The sequence below is a fragment of the Anomaloglossus baeobatrachus genome, chromosome 10 (assembly GCF_048569485.1).
Source record: "Anomaloglossus baeobatrachus isolate aAnoBae1 chromosome 10, aAnoBae1.hap1, whole genome shotgun sequence".
Lineage (NCBI taxonomy): Eukaryota > Metazoa > Chordata > Amphibia > Anura > Aromobatidae > Anomaloglossus > Anomaloglossus baeobatrachus.
Window position 1 is genome coordinate 186,017,742 of NC_134362.1, and position 18,288 is coordinate 186,036,029.

At 50.0% G+C, this 18,288-nt stretch overlaps 1 protein-coding gene across 1 annotated transcript in view; it reads left to right on the forward strand.

The window, feature by feature from the left end:
- Positions 1-6,563, forward strand: part of SPG7 (SPG7 matrix AAA peptidase subunit, paraplegin) — a 52,030-nt gene extending 45,467 nt beyond the window's left edge. The window contains exon 17 of the mRNA XM_075325955.1: positions 5,976-6,563. Coding sequence (XP_075182070.1) covers positions 5,976-6,191 — 216 coding nt within the window. The 3' untranslated portion in view covers positions 6,192-6,563. The remainder of the gene's footprint in view (positions 1-5,975) is intronic.
- Positions 6,564-18,288: the final 11,725 nt, after the last annotated feature.

The following is an 18,288-nucleotide window of genomic DNA, read 5'->3' on the forward strand; positions in this document are numbered from 1 at the left end:
ACATCGCTAGCAATTGCTAGCGATGTCGCAGCTTGTAAAGCACCCTTAACACTAAGGCTGCTTTCATACATCCGTTTTTCACCGTCAGGCACAGTCCGGTAAAATGGGAAAAAAAACAGACCGTCAACAGATCCATTTTTTCCCCATAGACTTGTATTAGCGCCGGATTGTGCCTGATGCCCTTGCGTTGCATTCGGCATGCGCCGGAACCGGCAAAACGTCTGTGTCCAGCTGCCGGAAAGGACGCTGCATGCAATGATTTTTTGGCAGCGGCAAAAAAACGGACTGCGTTGGGTCCGGCGTCAGGTACAATGAAAGCCTATACATGCCGGATCCGTCGTAATGCGGCATACGACGCATTACAACGATGTATCCATTTATTTCTACTGAGCATGCTCGGTAGCGCAACGGATCCATCAAAAACAGTTGAAACGGATGGGAGAAACTGATGCAACAGATTCGTCGTATCAGGTTTTTCTTTATCGTTCCTTTGGGAGACCCAGACCATGGGTGTATAGCTTCTGCCTCCAGAGGACACACAAAGTACTACACTTAAAAGTGTAGCTCCTCCCTCTGAGCTTATACACCCCCTGGTAGCCAGTCCTAGCCAGTTTATTGCTTTGTGTCAGGAGGCATACATCCACACATGCATTCTCATCTGATTTGTTTGACTTTTGGAAAGAGTTTGAAGAAAAGCGGGTCCATGTCTGGATCCCCGGCATGTCCCTTCTCACCCCACTGTGTCGGCGGTGTTGTTAAGGTTGATTTACAAGGCTGCAGCCTTACATGCCGCGCTCCTTCAAGCCAGAGCCCAGAAGGGATGGTGAAGTGGGAGCCAGCACGGTCTCCATGCCTGGCAGGAGTCCCGGTCTCCATCCACAGCCCCTTGAGGATTCTGTTGGACCGGAGCACTCATCCCCAGGGACATGGCCCTGCGTCCCAGCAGCTAAGTACCTGAGACGTTTATGTTGGGGGTCCCGGTTCTTTGTTGTATGGGGAGAGTATGCTGTATGTGATTGTTTTAACTTTTCCGGCGGGTTCTCTAGCTTTTGCCTGAGAACCGCGCCGATGGTGCCTGCTTGTCGGCCTCGCCGCTTAAATTTAGGCCCCGGCTTCGCCGGAGGCCTAGTTTCATTTTCCTGCCCTCACATGTCACTCATGCAGAGGGACAGGCTCGGCTCCTCCCGGCGGCCGTTCTACACAGGGGAGGGACACTCACCACTGCTGGGGCGTCCCTCCTCCCCTGCAGATCTCTATAGCCCTCCAGTTCCCGCTCTTTTATAGGAACGCCCTCAGAGTTCACTCTGCTCTGGGACATCCTGCATTCTGCATCTCTGCTGAGGTGCTGCGACTGGGGGACCGGGCTTCGGGATCTGGAGGGCACACAACACCGCGCTCAGCGGTCTGGTAAGCCACAGCCGGTCTCCGGTTGTGGACCTCTGTATATTCTCCCTTGGGTTCATTCTCTGCAAAGCCCCCACTCCAGCAGCATGTCTCACACAAGGAGCAAGGCTCCAAAGCTTTATTTTGCATGCACTGCATGTAAGCTCCTGCTGCCTGAGCCGAGCACCTATCCACATTGTGATGTCTGCTCTAACTTGGCGGTGCCTCAGCCTGGAGTCTCACCCCCAGTGGTCTCTCAGGCTGCTGCTGCACCTGGGACTGAACCCCCGGCCTGGGTAGAGTCCTTTTCTAGGTCCATATCCCAGTCATTTGCTGAGTCCATGGGACTTTTGTCCAGGACTTTGATGAATATGCATCAGCCTCCCTCACAGGGTGTCTCTAATACTCTTGACATAGGACTCCTATCCTCTGACCTCCGTCCATCAGAGCTCACGGAGGATTCATCATCTGATCCCAGACCCCGTCCTTCTAAGAGAAGGCGCAGGGTTTCCTCCCCCTCCCCATCCCACGACTCTGTCTCAAGAGCTGACTCTCAAGATGAGGAGGATGCCCTCACTGGGGGCTCGGAGGCTATGTATCCCATCGATTTCTCTGAGGGTGACTCGGACCTTAGTGACTTGATTGCTTCTATTAATTCTGTACTGGACCTCAATCCGCCAGTGTCAGAGGAGCAACTCTCTTTGGCGGAAAAACATCAGTTTACCTCGCCTAAGAGAGTGAAAAGTGTGTTCTTTAACCACTCCAGTTTTCAGACCGCTGTGACCAAACCCAGGGCCTGCCCTGACAAACTCTTTCCAAAGCGTGGTTCTGATGACCGGTTTCCATTTCCACCTGAGGTGGTCAAGGAGTGGTCTCACTCCCCAAAGGTAGACCCTCCGGTGTCTAGGCTATCAGCCCGGACTGTTGTGTCGGTGGCTGACGGCACCTCACTTAAGGATTTCACTGACCGTCAGATTGACCTTCTGGCCAAATCTGTGTATAAAGCTGCGGGGGCTGCGTTTTCCCCGACTTTTGCAGCAGTGTGGGCCCTCAAAGCCATCTCTGCTTCTCTAGAGGAGATGCATTCCCTCACCAAGGAATCTATGCCTGAAATGGTTGCCTTAACTGCTCAGGCTTCAGCTTTTTCATGCTATGCCATGTCTGCCATGCTAGTGGCTTCTCACCGCACTGCGGTGGCTTCAGCTAATTCTCTTGTTATCCGCAGGATTTTGTGGCTTCGAGAGTGGAAGGCAGATGCTTCTTCCAAGAAGTTTCTTGCTGGGCTCCCTTTTGCTGGTTCACGGCTGTTCGGTGAACAGCTGGATGAAATCATTAAAGAAGCTACTGGCGGGAAGAGTACTTCCATGCCACAAACCAAGACCAGGAAACCCGCCCAGGGTAGGAATCAATCGAGGTTTCGTTCCTTTCGTTCCTCCAACTGGTCATCCTCTAAGCCTTCCGCCTCGTCCGCTAACTCAGCCAAGGATCAGAAATCCAACTGGCGCCCAAAAGCGCGTCCGCAGAAGACCGCAGGAGGTCCTGCCACTAAGGCAGCTTCCTCATGACTCTCGGCCCGCTCCAGCCACGTCCTTAGTCGGTGGCAGGCTCTCCCACTTTGGCGACGCTTGGTTAAAGCAAGTCTCCGATCAGTGGGTGAGAGACATCATATCTCACGGCTACAGGATAGAATTCTCTTCCAGCCCTCCAAACAGATTTTTTCTCTCAACTCCCCCCTGCTCCAAGGCCGCCGCCTTCTCGCAGGCCGTGGCGTCCTTGCAGGCAAACGGAGTGATTGTCCCAGTTCCCGCTCAGGAACGGTTCAGAAGTTTTTACTCAAATCTCTTCCTAGTTCCAAAAAAGGACGGTACATTCCGGCCCATCCTGGATCTCAAGCTTCTCAACAAGCATGTCCGGGTGCGGCATTTTCGCATGGAGTCTCTGCGATCAGTCATTGCCTCTATGACCCAAGGGGAGTTCCTGGCGTCCATCGACATCAGAGGTGCTTATCTACATGTGCCAATCGCAGTGTCACATCAGCGTTGGTTACGTTTTGCGATAGGAGAGGATCATTTCCAATTCGTGGCTCTCCCCTTCGGGTTAGCCACGGCCCCTCGGGTATTCACCAAGGTCATGGCGGCAGTGATTGCGGTCCTGCACCTCCAGGGGTTAGCAGTGCTTCCTTATCTGGACGACCTTCTGGTCAAGGCTCCATCCAGCGCAGACTGTCAGCGGAGTGTCTCGCTCACTCTCGCCACTCTAGCCCAATTCGGGTGGATTGTCAATCTTCCCAAATCCACTCTGACTCCGACCCAGAGTCTCACGTACCTAGGGATGCAGTTCGAGACTTTGCCGGCACTTGTGAAGTTGCCCTTAATCAAACAGCAGTCTCTCCGGCTAGCGGTGCGCTCTCTCCTGAGGCCCCGCCGTTATTCCCTCAGGCGCCTGATGCAGGTGCTGGGTCAAATGGTGGCCTCCATGGAGGCGGTTCCCTTTGCCCAGTTCCATCTGCGTCCTCTGCAGCTGGACATTCTCCGCTGTTGGGACAAGCGGCCTTCCTCCTTACAGAGGTTAGTGGCTCTGTCGCCACGGACCAGGAGCTCTCTTCAGTGGTGGTTTCGGCCTCTCTCCCTGTCCCAGGGGCGCTCCTTCCTGGCCCCGTCCTGGGTGATTCTCACCACGGATGCCAGTCTATCCGGCTGGGGAGCGGTATATCTCCACCACAGAGCGCAGGGCACTTGGACTCCGTGCGAGTCAGCCCTTTCAATCAATGTGCTGGAGACCAGAGCCGTGCTTCTAGCTCTCCTAGCCTTTCACCACCTGTTGGCGGGCAGGCACATTCGAGTCCAGTCAGACAACGCGACAGCGGTTGCCTACATCAATCACCAAGGCGGGACACGCAGCCGCCTGGCAATGTTGGAGGTCCAACGCATTCTTCAATGGACGGAGGACTCCAAGTCCACCATATCCGCAGTCCACATCCCTGGCGTAGAAAACTGGGAGGCAGATTATCTCAGCCGTCAATCCGTGGACGGTGGCGAGTGGTCCCTGCACCCGGCAGTGTTTCAGTCAATCTGCCGCAAGTGGGGCACTCCGGATGTGGACCTAATGGCATCCCGTCACAACAACAAGGTTCCGGTTTACGTGGCTCGCTCCCATGGCACGGCTGTTGTCGTGGACAGAGTCTCTGGATGTTCCGGTTCTTACTCGGTTCTACTTGTGGGTGGCTACTCTCCTTCAGCTTTTGCACTAAACTGGCTAGGACTGGCTACCAGGGGGTGTATATGCTCAGAGGGAGGAGCTACACTTTTAAGTGTAGTACTTTGTGTGTCCTCCGGAGGCAGTAGCTATACACCCCATGGTCTGGGTCTCCCAATACGGAACTATAAGAAAAAGAATTTACGGTAAGTAACAAAATTCTCTTTTTTTCAATGAATTGTGCCTGACGGCGAAAAACTGATGTGTGAAAGAGGCATAAGCTGACACTCGCTTCAGAATTTGATCAGTGTCCTTAACATTATCGATCTTATTCTCTCGCATGAGAGACTCTACAGCCTAAAAAATGGATTTCTCACTAGTCGGAAACAAAAGCATTGTCAAGTTTTTTTTGTTTTTTTTATTATCAGATTTGTTTTTATAATTTACAAAATTTGAATAGTATCTAACAAGTAAATTTAGACTAAATCCGCACACCGACCATCTGTGCCACAAAAAAAAAATGTTTAAAATCTTGTAACTTGTTTTTTGTGGAGTTTTGACATCCAATTTTGTAGCATAATTTTAGTAACAGGACTTCCGTCTTGTGACTTGGATCCCTTTACATATGTCCTACACAAGGGCTATGAACAAGGCCCTATGGGGAGAGGGGTCTCTTGTTTGGGACCCCTAGCTGTGAGTCAAGGCAGCTGTACAGACTAGTTTACCAACCGCAAACGGGCCTGGAGTGAAATCTTTAAATATATGCATCCTTACGTTTTATATTATATTTCTGTCGACCCCTTTCTTGCATGTTTACTAGTGATGAGCGGACCTGGATCAGCAAAATCCGGATCCGCGCGGTTTGAGCGGCAGATCCGAGTCTGACCCGGACGCGGGATTCCGGATGCACGATCCGGATCTGTTTGTTTTTTGTTTTTTTTTCTTTCTTTCTTTCTCTCTCTCTTTTTCTTTCTTTCTCTTTTTTTCTTTCTCTCTTTTTTTCTTTCTCTCTTTCTTTCTTTCTTTCTTTCTTTCTTTCTTTCTCTCTTTCTTTCTTTCTTTCTTTCTCTCTTTCTTTCTTTCTTTCTTTTTTTCTTTCTCTCTTTCTTTCTCTCTTTCTTTCTCTCTTTCTTTCTTTCTTTCTCTTTCTTTCTTTTTTTCTTTCTCTCTTTCTCTCTTTTTTTTCTTTCTTTCTTTCTTTCTTTCTTTCTTTCTTTCTCTTTCTCTCTTTCTCTTTCTCTCTCTCTTTCTTTCTTTCTTTCTCTTTCCCTCTTTCTTTCTTTTTTTTTTCCGGATCGGATCCGGACTTCTTTATCAACCCGCCGGTGATCCGCCAGACCCAGATTATTCACAGTCCGCTCAACTCTAATATTTACGCTTTTCATCTGTTTCCTCAGCTGGCCAATGCCCTCTTGGAAAAGGAAGTGATAAACTATAATGATATAGAAGCACTTATCGGTCCCCCTCCACATGGACCCAAAAAAATGATCACCCCGCAGAGCTGGGTTGAAGCTGAGAAAGATAAACAAGACACCGGAGAAGATGAACCTCCCAGACCGCCGCCCCGGAGAGATGAGGAGGAAGAAGATGAACCCAATATGACGCCCGCCTAAAAGAAATGACTGCTACAACCCAAATTCAGGAGTCTGTGTGGCACGGACTGGCTGCGGGTTTCCTATGGAGTTGGGGTCATTAGACCCGCGGCCGGTCTGTACATGAACAGATAACCGAATAAGGCCTAAAAGCCACTTCCCGCCATTCACACAGATTTGGTGCAGAAATTTCTTTATATGAATGGGGTTTGCAAGAATCCATGCACCCATAGCAGAAACGGTCCCATTGAGATGAATGGAATATGGATACCTACATTGTACCTAGTGCAGATGTAAAAACCTCAGTTAGAATTTTGCATTTTATATTTAATAGAACAAATTCAAGTTGTAAATTTTTGTGTGAATAAAAAGACAAATTAAATGTATTTATTGTGTTTTTAATTTATGGAGAAAACAGTTGAGTGGGTGGCTATGTTGGACTAGTAAAATAAGGGGTTACCCCCCCCCCCCCCCACACACAAGTAGGTGATTTAGGTCCCTGCAATAGTATTGGCTTGTATTTACGCTGCCTGTATATTGAAGCATATTCTCAGATAACCATTTGCTGCAAAGATCCAAGTTTATAACCTCTAAATCCTGGGGAAGGGGATTGTTCACAGTAGAAAAGTCCTGTAAAGGGGTGCTCCACTACAAAGCAACGTGGCCACATCGGTGTAAAGCTGGGACAGAAGGACTGGGCTGTGTGCGGAATTTCATCGCACGTCATAGCCCATTCTTTCCTTCACCGCAGAGCGCCGTAAGCATGAGCTATACTGGGCAGTGGTGTTAGGTCAAACTGCGCCCACAGCCCAGTCACTCACGGACACTGGGTCCCACCTCGGTGATGCAGGGTCAACTTCCAATTTCCGGGACTTGATATGAGGTCACTGGAGCCCGCGTCATGTGATGGGGGACGAGCAGACAGTGATAGCGCCACGCACAGGCAGAATGGACAACAGAAGGTATTTAGAATAAGCTTTCTGTTTCAGCTTTACATCTATGTGACCACTTTGCTTTTTAGTGAACCACCCCTTTTAAGGACCTGGTGATTTTTATTTATTATTATTATTATTATTATTATTATTATTATTATTATTATTATCAGGGGCGTACATAGAAATCATGGGGCCCCATAGCAAAAGTCTGAAAGGGGCCCCCCACGCGATAAAAAAAATACAATAAAATATTAACATAATAAACGGCGCACGTCTGGGGGGGGGCATACAAGTTACTAGGGGCGTATACACCGTGTGCAGAATTATTAGGCAAGTTGTATTTTAAAGATTTTTTTTATTATTGATCAACAACTATGTGCTCAATCAACACAAAAGACTCATAAATATCGAAGCTTAATATTTTTGGAAGTTGGAGTGGGGTTTTTTAGATTTGGCGATCTTAGGAGGAGATCTGTTTGTGCAGGTAACTATTACTGTGCAGAATTATTAAGCAACTTAATAAAAACCAAATATATTCCCATCTCACTTGTTTATTGTCACCAGGTAAACCAATATAACTGCACAAAATTTAGAAATAAACATTTCTGACATGCAAAAACAAAACTCCAAAAAATTAGTGACCAATATAGCCCCCTTTCTTTCTGATGACGCTCAGCAGCCGACCATCCATAGATTCTGTCATTGCTTGATCTGTTTACGATCAACATTGCGTGCAGCAGCCACCACAGCCTCCAGACACTGCTCCCAGAGGTGGACTGTTTTCCCTCCCTGTAGATCTCACATTTTATGAGGGACCACAGGTTCTTTATGGGGTTCAGATCAGGGGAACAAGGGGGCCATGTCATTAATTTTTCATCTTTTAGACCTTTACTGGCCAGCCACGCTGTGGAGTAGTTGGATGCATGTGATGGAGCATTGTCCTGCATGAAAATCATGTTTTTCTTGAACGATACCGACTTCTTCCTGTACCACTGCTTGAAGAAGTTGTCTTCCAGAAACTGGCAGTAGGTCTGGGAGCTGAGCTTCACTCCATCCTCAACCCGAAAAGGTCCCACAAGTTCATCTCTGATGATACCAGCCCATACCAGATTATTATTATTTTTTTTCCACGTTTTTTTTTTCTTTAATATCTATACTTATGTATAATCTTTCTTTATTAAGAAAAAAAACATAATACAGAAAATAAGAAGAAAAAGAGTTAGATCTTACAGACCAATTTTACAATAACAGTCTTATTCCGAAAGAATTTAACTATTGAATTCAGTTATGAATACAATTTTCTCCAAGAAGAGAACAAAATAGTAATACGTAAACCTGTAAGGCCCTGCTTTATGTAATTTTAACTTTGCTGCTCTCTCCGTCCCCCCCTCATCCATTAATCTATCCACATTAACCCTCTCTCTCCATGAGAGGCAAGATTTTGAACCAATGAGGAAAAGAGAAGGAGTCTGCGACATCAGTCTGGCATGTAGATTCCATATATTGAGCAAAGGAGTGACCCTCTAACCGTAATGCAAGGCATCTTAGCGTATAAATAATAGATAGCCAAGAGAAGAAAGGAGATGAGTAGCGAAAAGCAGCGAAAGTGGGTGAGGGAAGGAAAGGGAAGGGAAGGTCCGAGGGAGAGGAAGTCCGTGGTGCTCCCAGGTGTGGCGGGTTAAGTTAATAACTGTGAGCGGGATCGCTAACAGCTCAAGGGCCGAACAGTTGGTGTATGTCTGAAACAACTCCAACCAGAAGGGCTTGATCAGCGGACACTCCCACCAAATATGTAGCATCGTCCCGGGGGCCCCCCCACACCGCCAACACAACTCTGACACAGAGGGAAAGATCTTATGTAGCTTCACTGGATATTGGTACCATCTGGATAGAATTTTGGAGTTCTTTTCTTTTGCATAGCCAGCTGTAGACATCTTATGGGTAAACATAAGCTTTCTGCTTCTCCTCCTCAGTAAAAGGAGTGCCCAGTTCTGTCTTCCAGTTAGATATGAAATTTGGGTCCAATATCTATACTTATTAGTTGTTTTTTTTTTATTTCTCTTCCTTTCTTTTAAAACCACCAACTTAGTTTTTCCATTGACAGCCCCCTCCTCACAGGGCACGTTTTAGTTTTAAAATGACACTATTAACTTTAACCACACAATGTACCGAAAACTGAAAAAATTCCAAGTTGCATATAATGGTGAAAACAATGACAGTGACGCCAATGTATGTAAAGCATTATGGCGTTAATAGCGCTATATGTGAATATATTATTATTTATTAGTATTATTATTATTAATTCTGACTTTTATTTTTTTCCCCCCTATTTACACTTTTATATTTTTTTGATTGGACTTTTACAGACTAGTTGCTACCAGAAAAAAAAATGTCATCACCCCTCCCCCTTCCCCATCCTTTCCAAATAACTTGTTGTGATAAGAAGTATTGTCACTGTTCAAACAAATATGTTGTAATACGATTTTATGTTCTAATAAAAATTTAATGTTAAAAAAACATAGATTATTTTTATATATATATATATATATATATATATATATATAATCTATATATCTCAGTGGCTCAGTGGTTAGCATATATATATATATATATATATATATATATATATATATATACATATATATATGAATATAATATATATATATATATATATATAATATGTGTGAATGGATATATATATATATATGTGTGTGTATATATATTTATATATATGTATATGTGTATATATATATATATATATATATATATCTCATGGTGGCTCGGTGGTTAGCACTGCAGCCTTGCAGTGCTGGGGTCCTGGGTTCAATTCCCACCAAGGACACTATCTGCGAGGAGTTTGTATGTTCTCCCTGTGTTTGCGTGGGTTTCCTCTGGGTTCTCCGGTTTCCTCCCACACTCCAAAAACATACAATTAGGGACCTTAGATTGTGACTCCCAATGGGGACAGTGTTGCCAATGTATGTAAAGTGCTATGGAATTAATAGCGCTATATAAATGAATAAATTATATATATATAAATTAATTCTTTTTTTTTTTTTTTATTTCTTTAGTTTGAAACTGGGGGGAAAAAAGTGATTTTTTTTTTTTTTTTTTTTTTTACTACTTTTGAAACTTTTTTTTTTATTAATATTTTTGCCCCTTTTATGGGACTTGCCCCTGTTGATCCCTTGCTCTGTATATCACAGTGTATAGTGTAAATGATTGTCTATGAAGGTGTATCAAGATTACAACATGAAGGAACGATTCTGCACATTTTCTTTTTGCGATCCTCTGTTATTCCTCCTGGAAATTTGGCTGAATTGACAACCTGGGGGTTTCCATCACTGTCCGTGAGGGTACGTCCCTTTACAGTGTACCGTTGTCTATTCAGAGCTTCCATATTGTGCAATTGGCGCTGATTTTCAGTGTAAATTCCGCAGTGATAGCGCCATATTGTGGATGGTGAGGTCTGAATCCCAATCCATGTGAAATTAAGGATAGGCTGTGCATTTTCTCATGTAAATTGTGTTGCAGTTGTCACTTGATGCAATGGATTTGCAAAAATTCACACCTAAGGCTACTTTCACACATCAGTTTTTTGCCATCAGGTTCAATCCGGAAAAAAACGGGTAAAACGGATCCAGTACCGCATCCGTTTTTTCCCCATAGACTTGCATTGTTACCGGATTGTACCGGATGGCTTTGCGTTGCATCCGTTTTTTTCCGGATGCGGCAAAATTAGTTAATGCGGCGGCCGGAGGCAACGTAGCTTGCAACGTTTTTTTGTCCGGCAAAAAAAACGCATCGCGCCGAATCCGGCGCGATACGGCGTGTTTTACAATAGAAGCCTATGGACGCCGGATCCGGCGTAATGCGGTAAAAAACGGATGCGGCCGCCGGATCCGTTTTTCTAAACTGAGCATGCTCCAATGTAATTAACAAAACGGATCCAGCCAAAAAACGGACGAAAAGGATGCAAAAACGGATGCAAACCGTATCCACCGGATCCGTTTTTTAACGGATCCGGCATAACGGATCCGTTAAAAAAACGGATCCGGTGGATACGGTTTTCACTTTTTTTTCAGGATCCGTTGGATCAGGAAAAAAAAGGACTGTGCCTGAATACAGAAAACTGATGTGTGAAAGTAGCCTAAAAGCAAAAATACCTCTACCATGGATCAACAGGAGGTTAAAGGGGCGGTTTGCTTACAGAAAACCCTTCGTTCCCCGGACTGCAGCTTATTCCTGAATATGTGTATAGATGTTGTGAGGTAAATCCGGAGATATGACGATAAATCATGATATTCAAGTATGTCAGGAAGCCCTCTCCTGGTGTCACCCCCCCTTTCCTTCACACAACTGGTTTAACAACAAACTCCATGGCCATGTCCTGTGATATGGAAATTAGGTGGCTTTAGGACAAAGGACACAGGATGACTCCCTGCCGTCACCCTGTAACAAGAGCTGTATCTCATTAGCAAGGCTATGGAAATAGCCAGACAGAACGACTCCAGTAAAAAATGGTTCATATCTCGCAAGCCATATTTCCGATAAATATGGCAACCATAAAAATGGTGTCTCCGCATGCGGACGATGCCGGCACACCCTTTTTATGGGAGCAGGACATCGGGAAATGCCCCAGGCGTGATATCAGCCGATGGGGAACTGGCAGACAGGTCATGAGTCCCCTCGTTCTGTAGCTAAATTCATAACTGTCACAATGAGAGCATTGGCGTCTGCCTACGACGCTCCCAGGCAAAGTTATAGCCAAAATCCCCTTTGCTGGATAATTCTGATCCATGCAGGGGGAGTGGCAGTGCTTCCCTGTGAGGTCACTAAGGTAGGAGGGGACCTGGATCTGCCCAGGTTGATAACCCTACTTCGGCCATTTTCCAGCGTTCTTCTGCTCGGGGGCCTGGTTGGGACAGACCTGTGAGAGAGTTCCTGGAAACCTGGTCTACAGCGCCCCCCTGTGGCCAGACGCACAAGGTAACTGATTGAATTGCATACCTGTTGTAAACCATGCTTTATCTGTAACTGTACTCTGACATATGTATATTCTGTAGATTCCCTATTGTATATATGGTAGTTTCTAGTGTGCTTTAGGCGATTAAATTATATAATTAATCTTGGGCTGTTCTGTTATCTCGATCTTGAATCCCACGTCTGTGTGTTCGGCTAATAGTTACCGTGAAGCGGTTGGTGGCAGCGAGTTGTGCCAAGGATTATTGTGGGGAGGCCAGTGAGATTCGGGAAGATATTATATATTCCGCCCGCGGAGGTCGGGGGAATATATACCTTACTCTCACCGGGGACCCTTCAATAATCGGCATAAGTAGTATAGCGGCCTCCTTTCTTATTGTCGGGCAATTCCATAATTGGCCTGACTATAAGAGGGGCGCTAGAGAGCGCGTCACGTGCTCTGTCTGTCGGTCGGGAGGTATGAAGTAGGGGTGACCCCCACTTGTTACCCCCCGATTGTGACGTACTGGTAGCCAGCGCGAGGGATTTCTGAGTGACCCCCCCGGTGGTTTGTGACATATTGGGGGCATAGCGGTGGGATCGAGATAATAGTGTGTGTGAGTGTGAGACCCATACTCCCAGACACTAAAGACTGCCTGCAGCAGCTGTGGCTGCTGGGGTCTTCAGACTAGCTCAACACTAGAGTGTCAGAGTGCAGATACTGTAAGGTGTGTGGAGGCATCAGGTGTCAGTTCTGTGTCAGTGACCAAAAGTCTGCAAGAATGGCTGATGGCACCAGGAGCAAAGCCAAAGGAATGGCCGATGCTCAGGCCAGAGACGATGAGGAGGTTGTCCACGAGCCCTCCAGGAGCCCGACGCCAGAGAACAGCTCTGCAGAGGACATCGCACAACCTGGGACTGCTGGACAAGATGAGGAGGAGCTCGCCCAAGGTTCCTCAACGAGCCAGATGCCAGCCCTCCGCTCTGCAATGGACAGTGAAGCACCAGGCTCCGCAGCGGGCCGCAGATCACCACGTGCCATTCCACCGAGCCTGGGAGGCTCGGATAGCCTTCTTCAAATGGCTATGGCCCTTCTCCAGGCTGGAGACCGGGATACCTACGAGATACTCATGGCAGAGCGCAGGGCAGAGCGGCAGGCAGCGCGTGAAGAGCGCCAGGCAGAGCGTGACTACCAGCTGCAGCTAGCTCAGCTCCGGCCCTCATCAGCCACACGTGACCTTCAAGACACCAAACTTCCAAAGGTCCGTGTTGAGGACTTCCCAGTGCTGGAGAAGGATGGAGACTTGGACTCTTTCTTGACTGCTTTTGAGCGGACTTGCTTGCAGCACCATCTGAACAAGGACCAGTGGGCCAAATACCTGACCCCCCGTTTAAGGGGTAAGGCCCTGGATATCCTTGGGGACTTGCCTGCTGAGGCAGATCAGGGCTACGACACCATCAAGCGGGCCCTGATCCAACAGTACAACCTCACCCCGGAGTCCTACCGCAAGAAGTTCCGGACGCTGCAGAAGGGACCAAAGGACTCCTGGGCTGACCACCGGCGGGCACTTGCCCGAGCTGCCGACCACTGGACCCAAGGCCTGCAGCTTTCCACCGGACCGGAGATCCTGGACTTGTTCATCACGGAGCAACTCTTGTGGAACTGCCCTGAGGATCTCCGCCAGTTCATCCGAGACCAGAAGCCAAAGGGGTCCACGGCTACAGCTGCCCTTGCCGATGACTACACCAACAACCGGGCCCCTGAGGCCAGGAGAGCGGCCACCAGCAGCACCTGGAGAGGGGGTAAGATGAATTCTGCGACTGCCCCACCTGCCCCTAGACTGCAGGGGGTGTCCCCCTCAACTCCCCTCTCCAGGCCCGTGGCGGAACCAAGACGGTGCCACCAGTGCAACCTACCTGGACACTTCAAGGCCATGTGCCCTCAGCGTCCCAAGGCCCCGGCTCCGTCCCCGTCCCAAGGGCCGCCCAAGGTGTATTGTGTGGGTGGGGGTGGTGGTAGGTCCCTGGACAGCTTCCAACCTGTCACCGTCGGCCAGTCTGTGACCATAGGACTGCGAGACAGCGCCTCGGAAGTGACTCTGGTGCGGCCTGAGATGGTGTCCCCCCAAGACTTGATCCCTGGAAAAACCCTCGCTGTCTCCGGGATTGGAGGCATTGACCCGGCGCTGCCTGTTGCTGACATTTATGTGGACTGGGGCGCAGGGCGAGGGGTGAGGGAGGTGGGGGTAACTGATCGGATCCCTGCAAACGTGCTACTTGGGACAGATTTGGGGCAAATAACCTCCCAGTTTGGGCCCCAACCAAGGGCTGAACCTTCAGCCAGTACTGACATGCCTCCGGACAATGTTAATGTGTTATCTATGAATGATGTAAGGGAGGAGGGAGTGACCTCTGATATTTCTGCTTGCATAGACACCATAGACACACACTCAGCTGCAGCTGTGACAGGGGAGGGGGTCAGAGAAAGGTGTGACAATGCCTCTACAAGTAACCAGCCTGTGAGCTGGGATCTGTTGCCCTCTGCAGGGATAAGCAGAGAGCAGGGTGCTGCAGGGGGAGGACCAGTGTGTGGGGTGGGGGCTACCACAGCAAATGTGGGGTCCCCAGAGATTTCACAGCGGGGTTCTGTTGCTGCAGGAGGGGAACAGGCAGGTGAGATTGGGGCCGGTCCAGGAGCGGAAGTGCTCCCAGGTAAGATCTCGGTGCATGGTTCCCCCACAACCGGGGTGTCAGGAAGCCAGGTAGGTCTGCCTGAACCGGCGACTTGGTCAGGAACGGAGGAGGAGCAGGCACGACCCACGGTCGCAGCGGCTGTGGCCGCTGTCACCCGCAGTGGGAGTGCTGGAAGCCAAGGGGCCTCCCGGAGGTCCGATAGCTCTTCCCCTTCTGACCAAGTGGCAGCCGAGTCAGGTGGAGGCCAGGACACAGGTCCCGGGGTACTGACTGAAGATGTGACAGTCTCGTCGATTCTGGCCACATCTAGTCAGGGGTTTCAGGCAGCGTTAGAAGCTGACGACAGCCTGAAAGCTCTTAAGGAGCAGGCGGCACAGCCTCCCTCGGACTCGGACCCGGAGCGAGTGGTCTGGGACCAAGGACGGCTGTACCGGGCCACGGTCCAGCAGGGTTCACCGGAGGCGTGGCCCAGGGACCGACAGTTGGTGGTACCCTATCCGTTCCGGACGGAGTTGTTGCGGATCGCACATGAGATTCCGATGGCCGGACACCTAGGGATCGCTAAGACCAAGGCCAGGTTAAACCAGCATTTCTACTGGCCAAAAATGGGGGCCGATGTGGCTGCCTACTGCCGTTCGTGTGAAACCTGTCAGAGAGTGGGGAAGGCGGGGCCACGCCCCAAAGCCCCACTGGTATCTCTGCCAATCATCGATGAGCCTTTCAGGAGGGTGGCTGTGGATCTGGTCGGCCCGCTGGCCATCCCCAGCAGCTCCGGGAAACGCTTCATACTGACGGTAGTGGACTATGCCACCCGGTACCCAGAAGCAGTGGCCTTGTCGTCCATTCGGGCTGACAAGGTGGCCACCGCATTGCTGGAGATTTTCTCCCGAGTGGGTTTTCCCCAGGAAATGCTCACTGACCGGGGGACCCAATTCATGTCCCAGCTGATGGAGGCCCTCTGTAAGCAAGTCCAGGTGCGACATCTGGTGGCCAGCCCGTACCATCCACAGACTAATGGCCTGTGCGAGCGGTTCAATGGCACCTTAAAGCAGATGCTTAAGATGTTGGTCGACTCCCATGGGCGTGACTGGGAGCGGTATCTCCCACACCTGTTATTTGCTTACCGGGAGGTTCCACAGGCCTCAACAGGATTCTCACCGTTTGAGCTCCTGTACGGGCGACGTGTGCGGGGCCCCCTGGCTCTGGTGAAAGAGGCTTGGGAAGGGGATTTGGCCACCCCTGGAGTGTCGGTTATCGAGTATGTCATGCGCTTCCGGGACAAAATGCAGGCCTTGACGCAACTGGTACACGACAATATGGCTCAAGCCCAGGCCGATCAGAAGCGTTGGTACGACCAGAACGCTTGTGAGAGGACCTACCAAGTGGGTCAGAAGGTGTGGGTACTGGTCCCCGTACCACAGGACAAGCTTCAGGCAGCCTGGGAGGGCCCATACCTCGTGTACCAGCAGCTCAACCCTGTGACGTACCTGGTCACCCTGGACCCTGCCCGTGGAAGGCGGAAGCCCTTCCATGTGAACATGATGAAGGCACATCATGAGCGGGAGGCATGTGCGCTCCCCGTGTGCAACCTGCCCGAGGAGGGAGAAGCGGAAACCCTCTTGGATATGCTAGCCCAGGTTAGGGCAGGCGGATCCATTGAGGATGTGGAGGTTGGCCACCAGCTCTTCGAGGACCAACGGTCCCAGCTGTGGGCCACCCTACACCCCTTCCGGGGGTTGTTTACCAACCAGCCCGGAAGGACTGACTTGGCTGTCCATCACGTGGACACTGGGGATCATCCCCCGATCCGGCGTTCAGCATATCGGGTCTCCCTGGAGGTGCAGCAACACATGCGCCAGGAGATTGACGAGATGCTGAAGCTGGGGGTGATCCAGGCATCCAACAGCGCTTGGGCCTCGCCTGTAGTCCTCGTCCCTAAGAAGGACCGAACCACTCGGTTCTGCGTGGACTACAGGGGGCTCAATGCGGTCACGGTCGCCGATGCGTACCCAATGCCACGCATCGATGACCTGCTCGATCAGTTGGCCGGGGCTCAGTACCTGACCATCATGGATCTGAGCCGGGGATATTGGCAGATCCCCCTGACTCGCAAGGCCAGGGAACGCTCTGCCTTTATTACCCCATTTGGACTGTACGAGTCCACGGTGATGCCATTCGGGATGAGGAATGCCCCTGCCACTTTCCAGCGGATGGTCAACACCCTGCTCAAGGGACTTGAAGGGTACGCGGCCGCGTACCTGGATGACATTGCCGTCTTCAGTCCCACCTGGGAGGACCACCTAGAGCATCTAGCACAGGTGCTCAGGCGGATCCACCGGGCAGGTTTGACCATCAAGCCGGGGAAGTGTCAGCTGGCCATGAGCGAGGTCCAGTACCTCGGTCACCGGGTAGGTGGGAGAACACTGAAGCCCGAGCCTGAGAAAGTGGAAGCCATCGCATCCTGGCCCACCCCCAGGACCAAGAAGCAGGTGATGTCCTTCTTGGGGACCGCTGGGTACTATAGGAGGTTTGTTCCATGCTATAGTAGCCTGGCAAAGCCCTTGACGGACCTCACCAAGAAGAAGCTGCCCTCTGCAGTCGATTGCACAATGGACTGCGAGACAGCCTTCCGGGCCCTAAAGGACGCCCTGTCCAGCCCGCCCGTGCTACAGGCAGCCGACTTCACGCGGCCGTTTGTAGTACAGACCGACGCCAGTGACTTCGGCCTCGGTGCGGTGCTCAGCCAGGTGGACTCTGCGAGCCAAGAGCACCCAGTCTTGTACCTGAGCAGGAAGCTGTTACCAAGGGAAGTTGCCTATTCCACGATGGAGAAGGAGTGCCTGGCCATAGTGTGGGCCCTGCAGCGTCTGCAACCCTATCTATACGGGCGCCACTTCATCGTGGAGACGGACCACAATCCCCTCAGCTGGTTGCACACCGTCTCTGGGACGAATGGGCGATTGTTGCGATGGAGCCTTGCGCTCCAGCAATACAACTTCACCATTCGCCACAAAAGGGGCCGTGACCACGGTAACGCAGACGGGCTGTCCCGACAAGGAGAGGTTGCGGACGGGCGCACGGGGGAACACCGGAGTGTGCTGCCCCCTAGCGCCCTCAAAAGGGGGGAGGTGTGAGGCAAATCCCGGGATATGAAGATGAATTATGACTCCAGTCATAATCCCTCATCACTCCCTGGCAGTGCCCCCTCCCTTCTTGTTCTCAGTGTTCCACTTACACCTCCATGGCCATGTCCTGTGATATGGAGATGAGGTGGTGTGGGAACAATGGACACAGGATGACTCCCTGCCGTCACCCTGTAACAAGAGTTGTATCTCATTAGCAAGGCTATGGAACTAGCAGACAGAACGACTCCAGTAAAAAATGGTTCATATCTCGCAAGCCATATTTCCGATAAATATGGCAACCATAAAAATGGTGTCTCCGCATGCGGACGATGCCGGCACACCCTTTTTATGGGAGCAGGACATTGGGAAATGCCCCAGGCGTGATATCAGCCAATGGGGAAC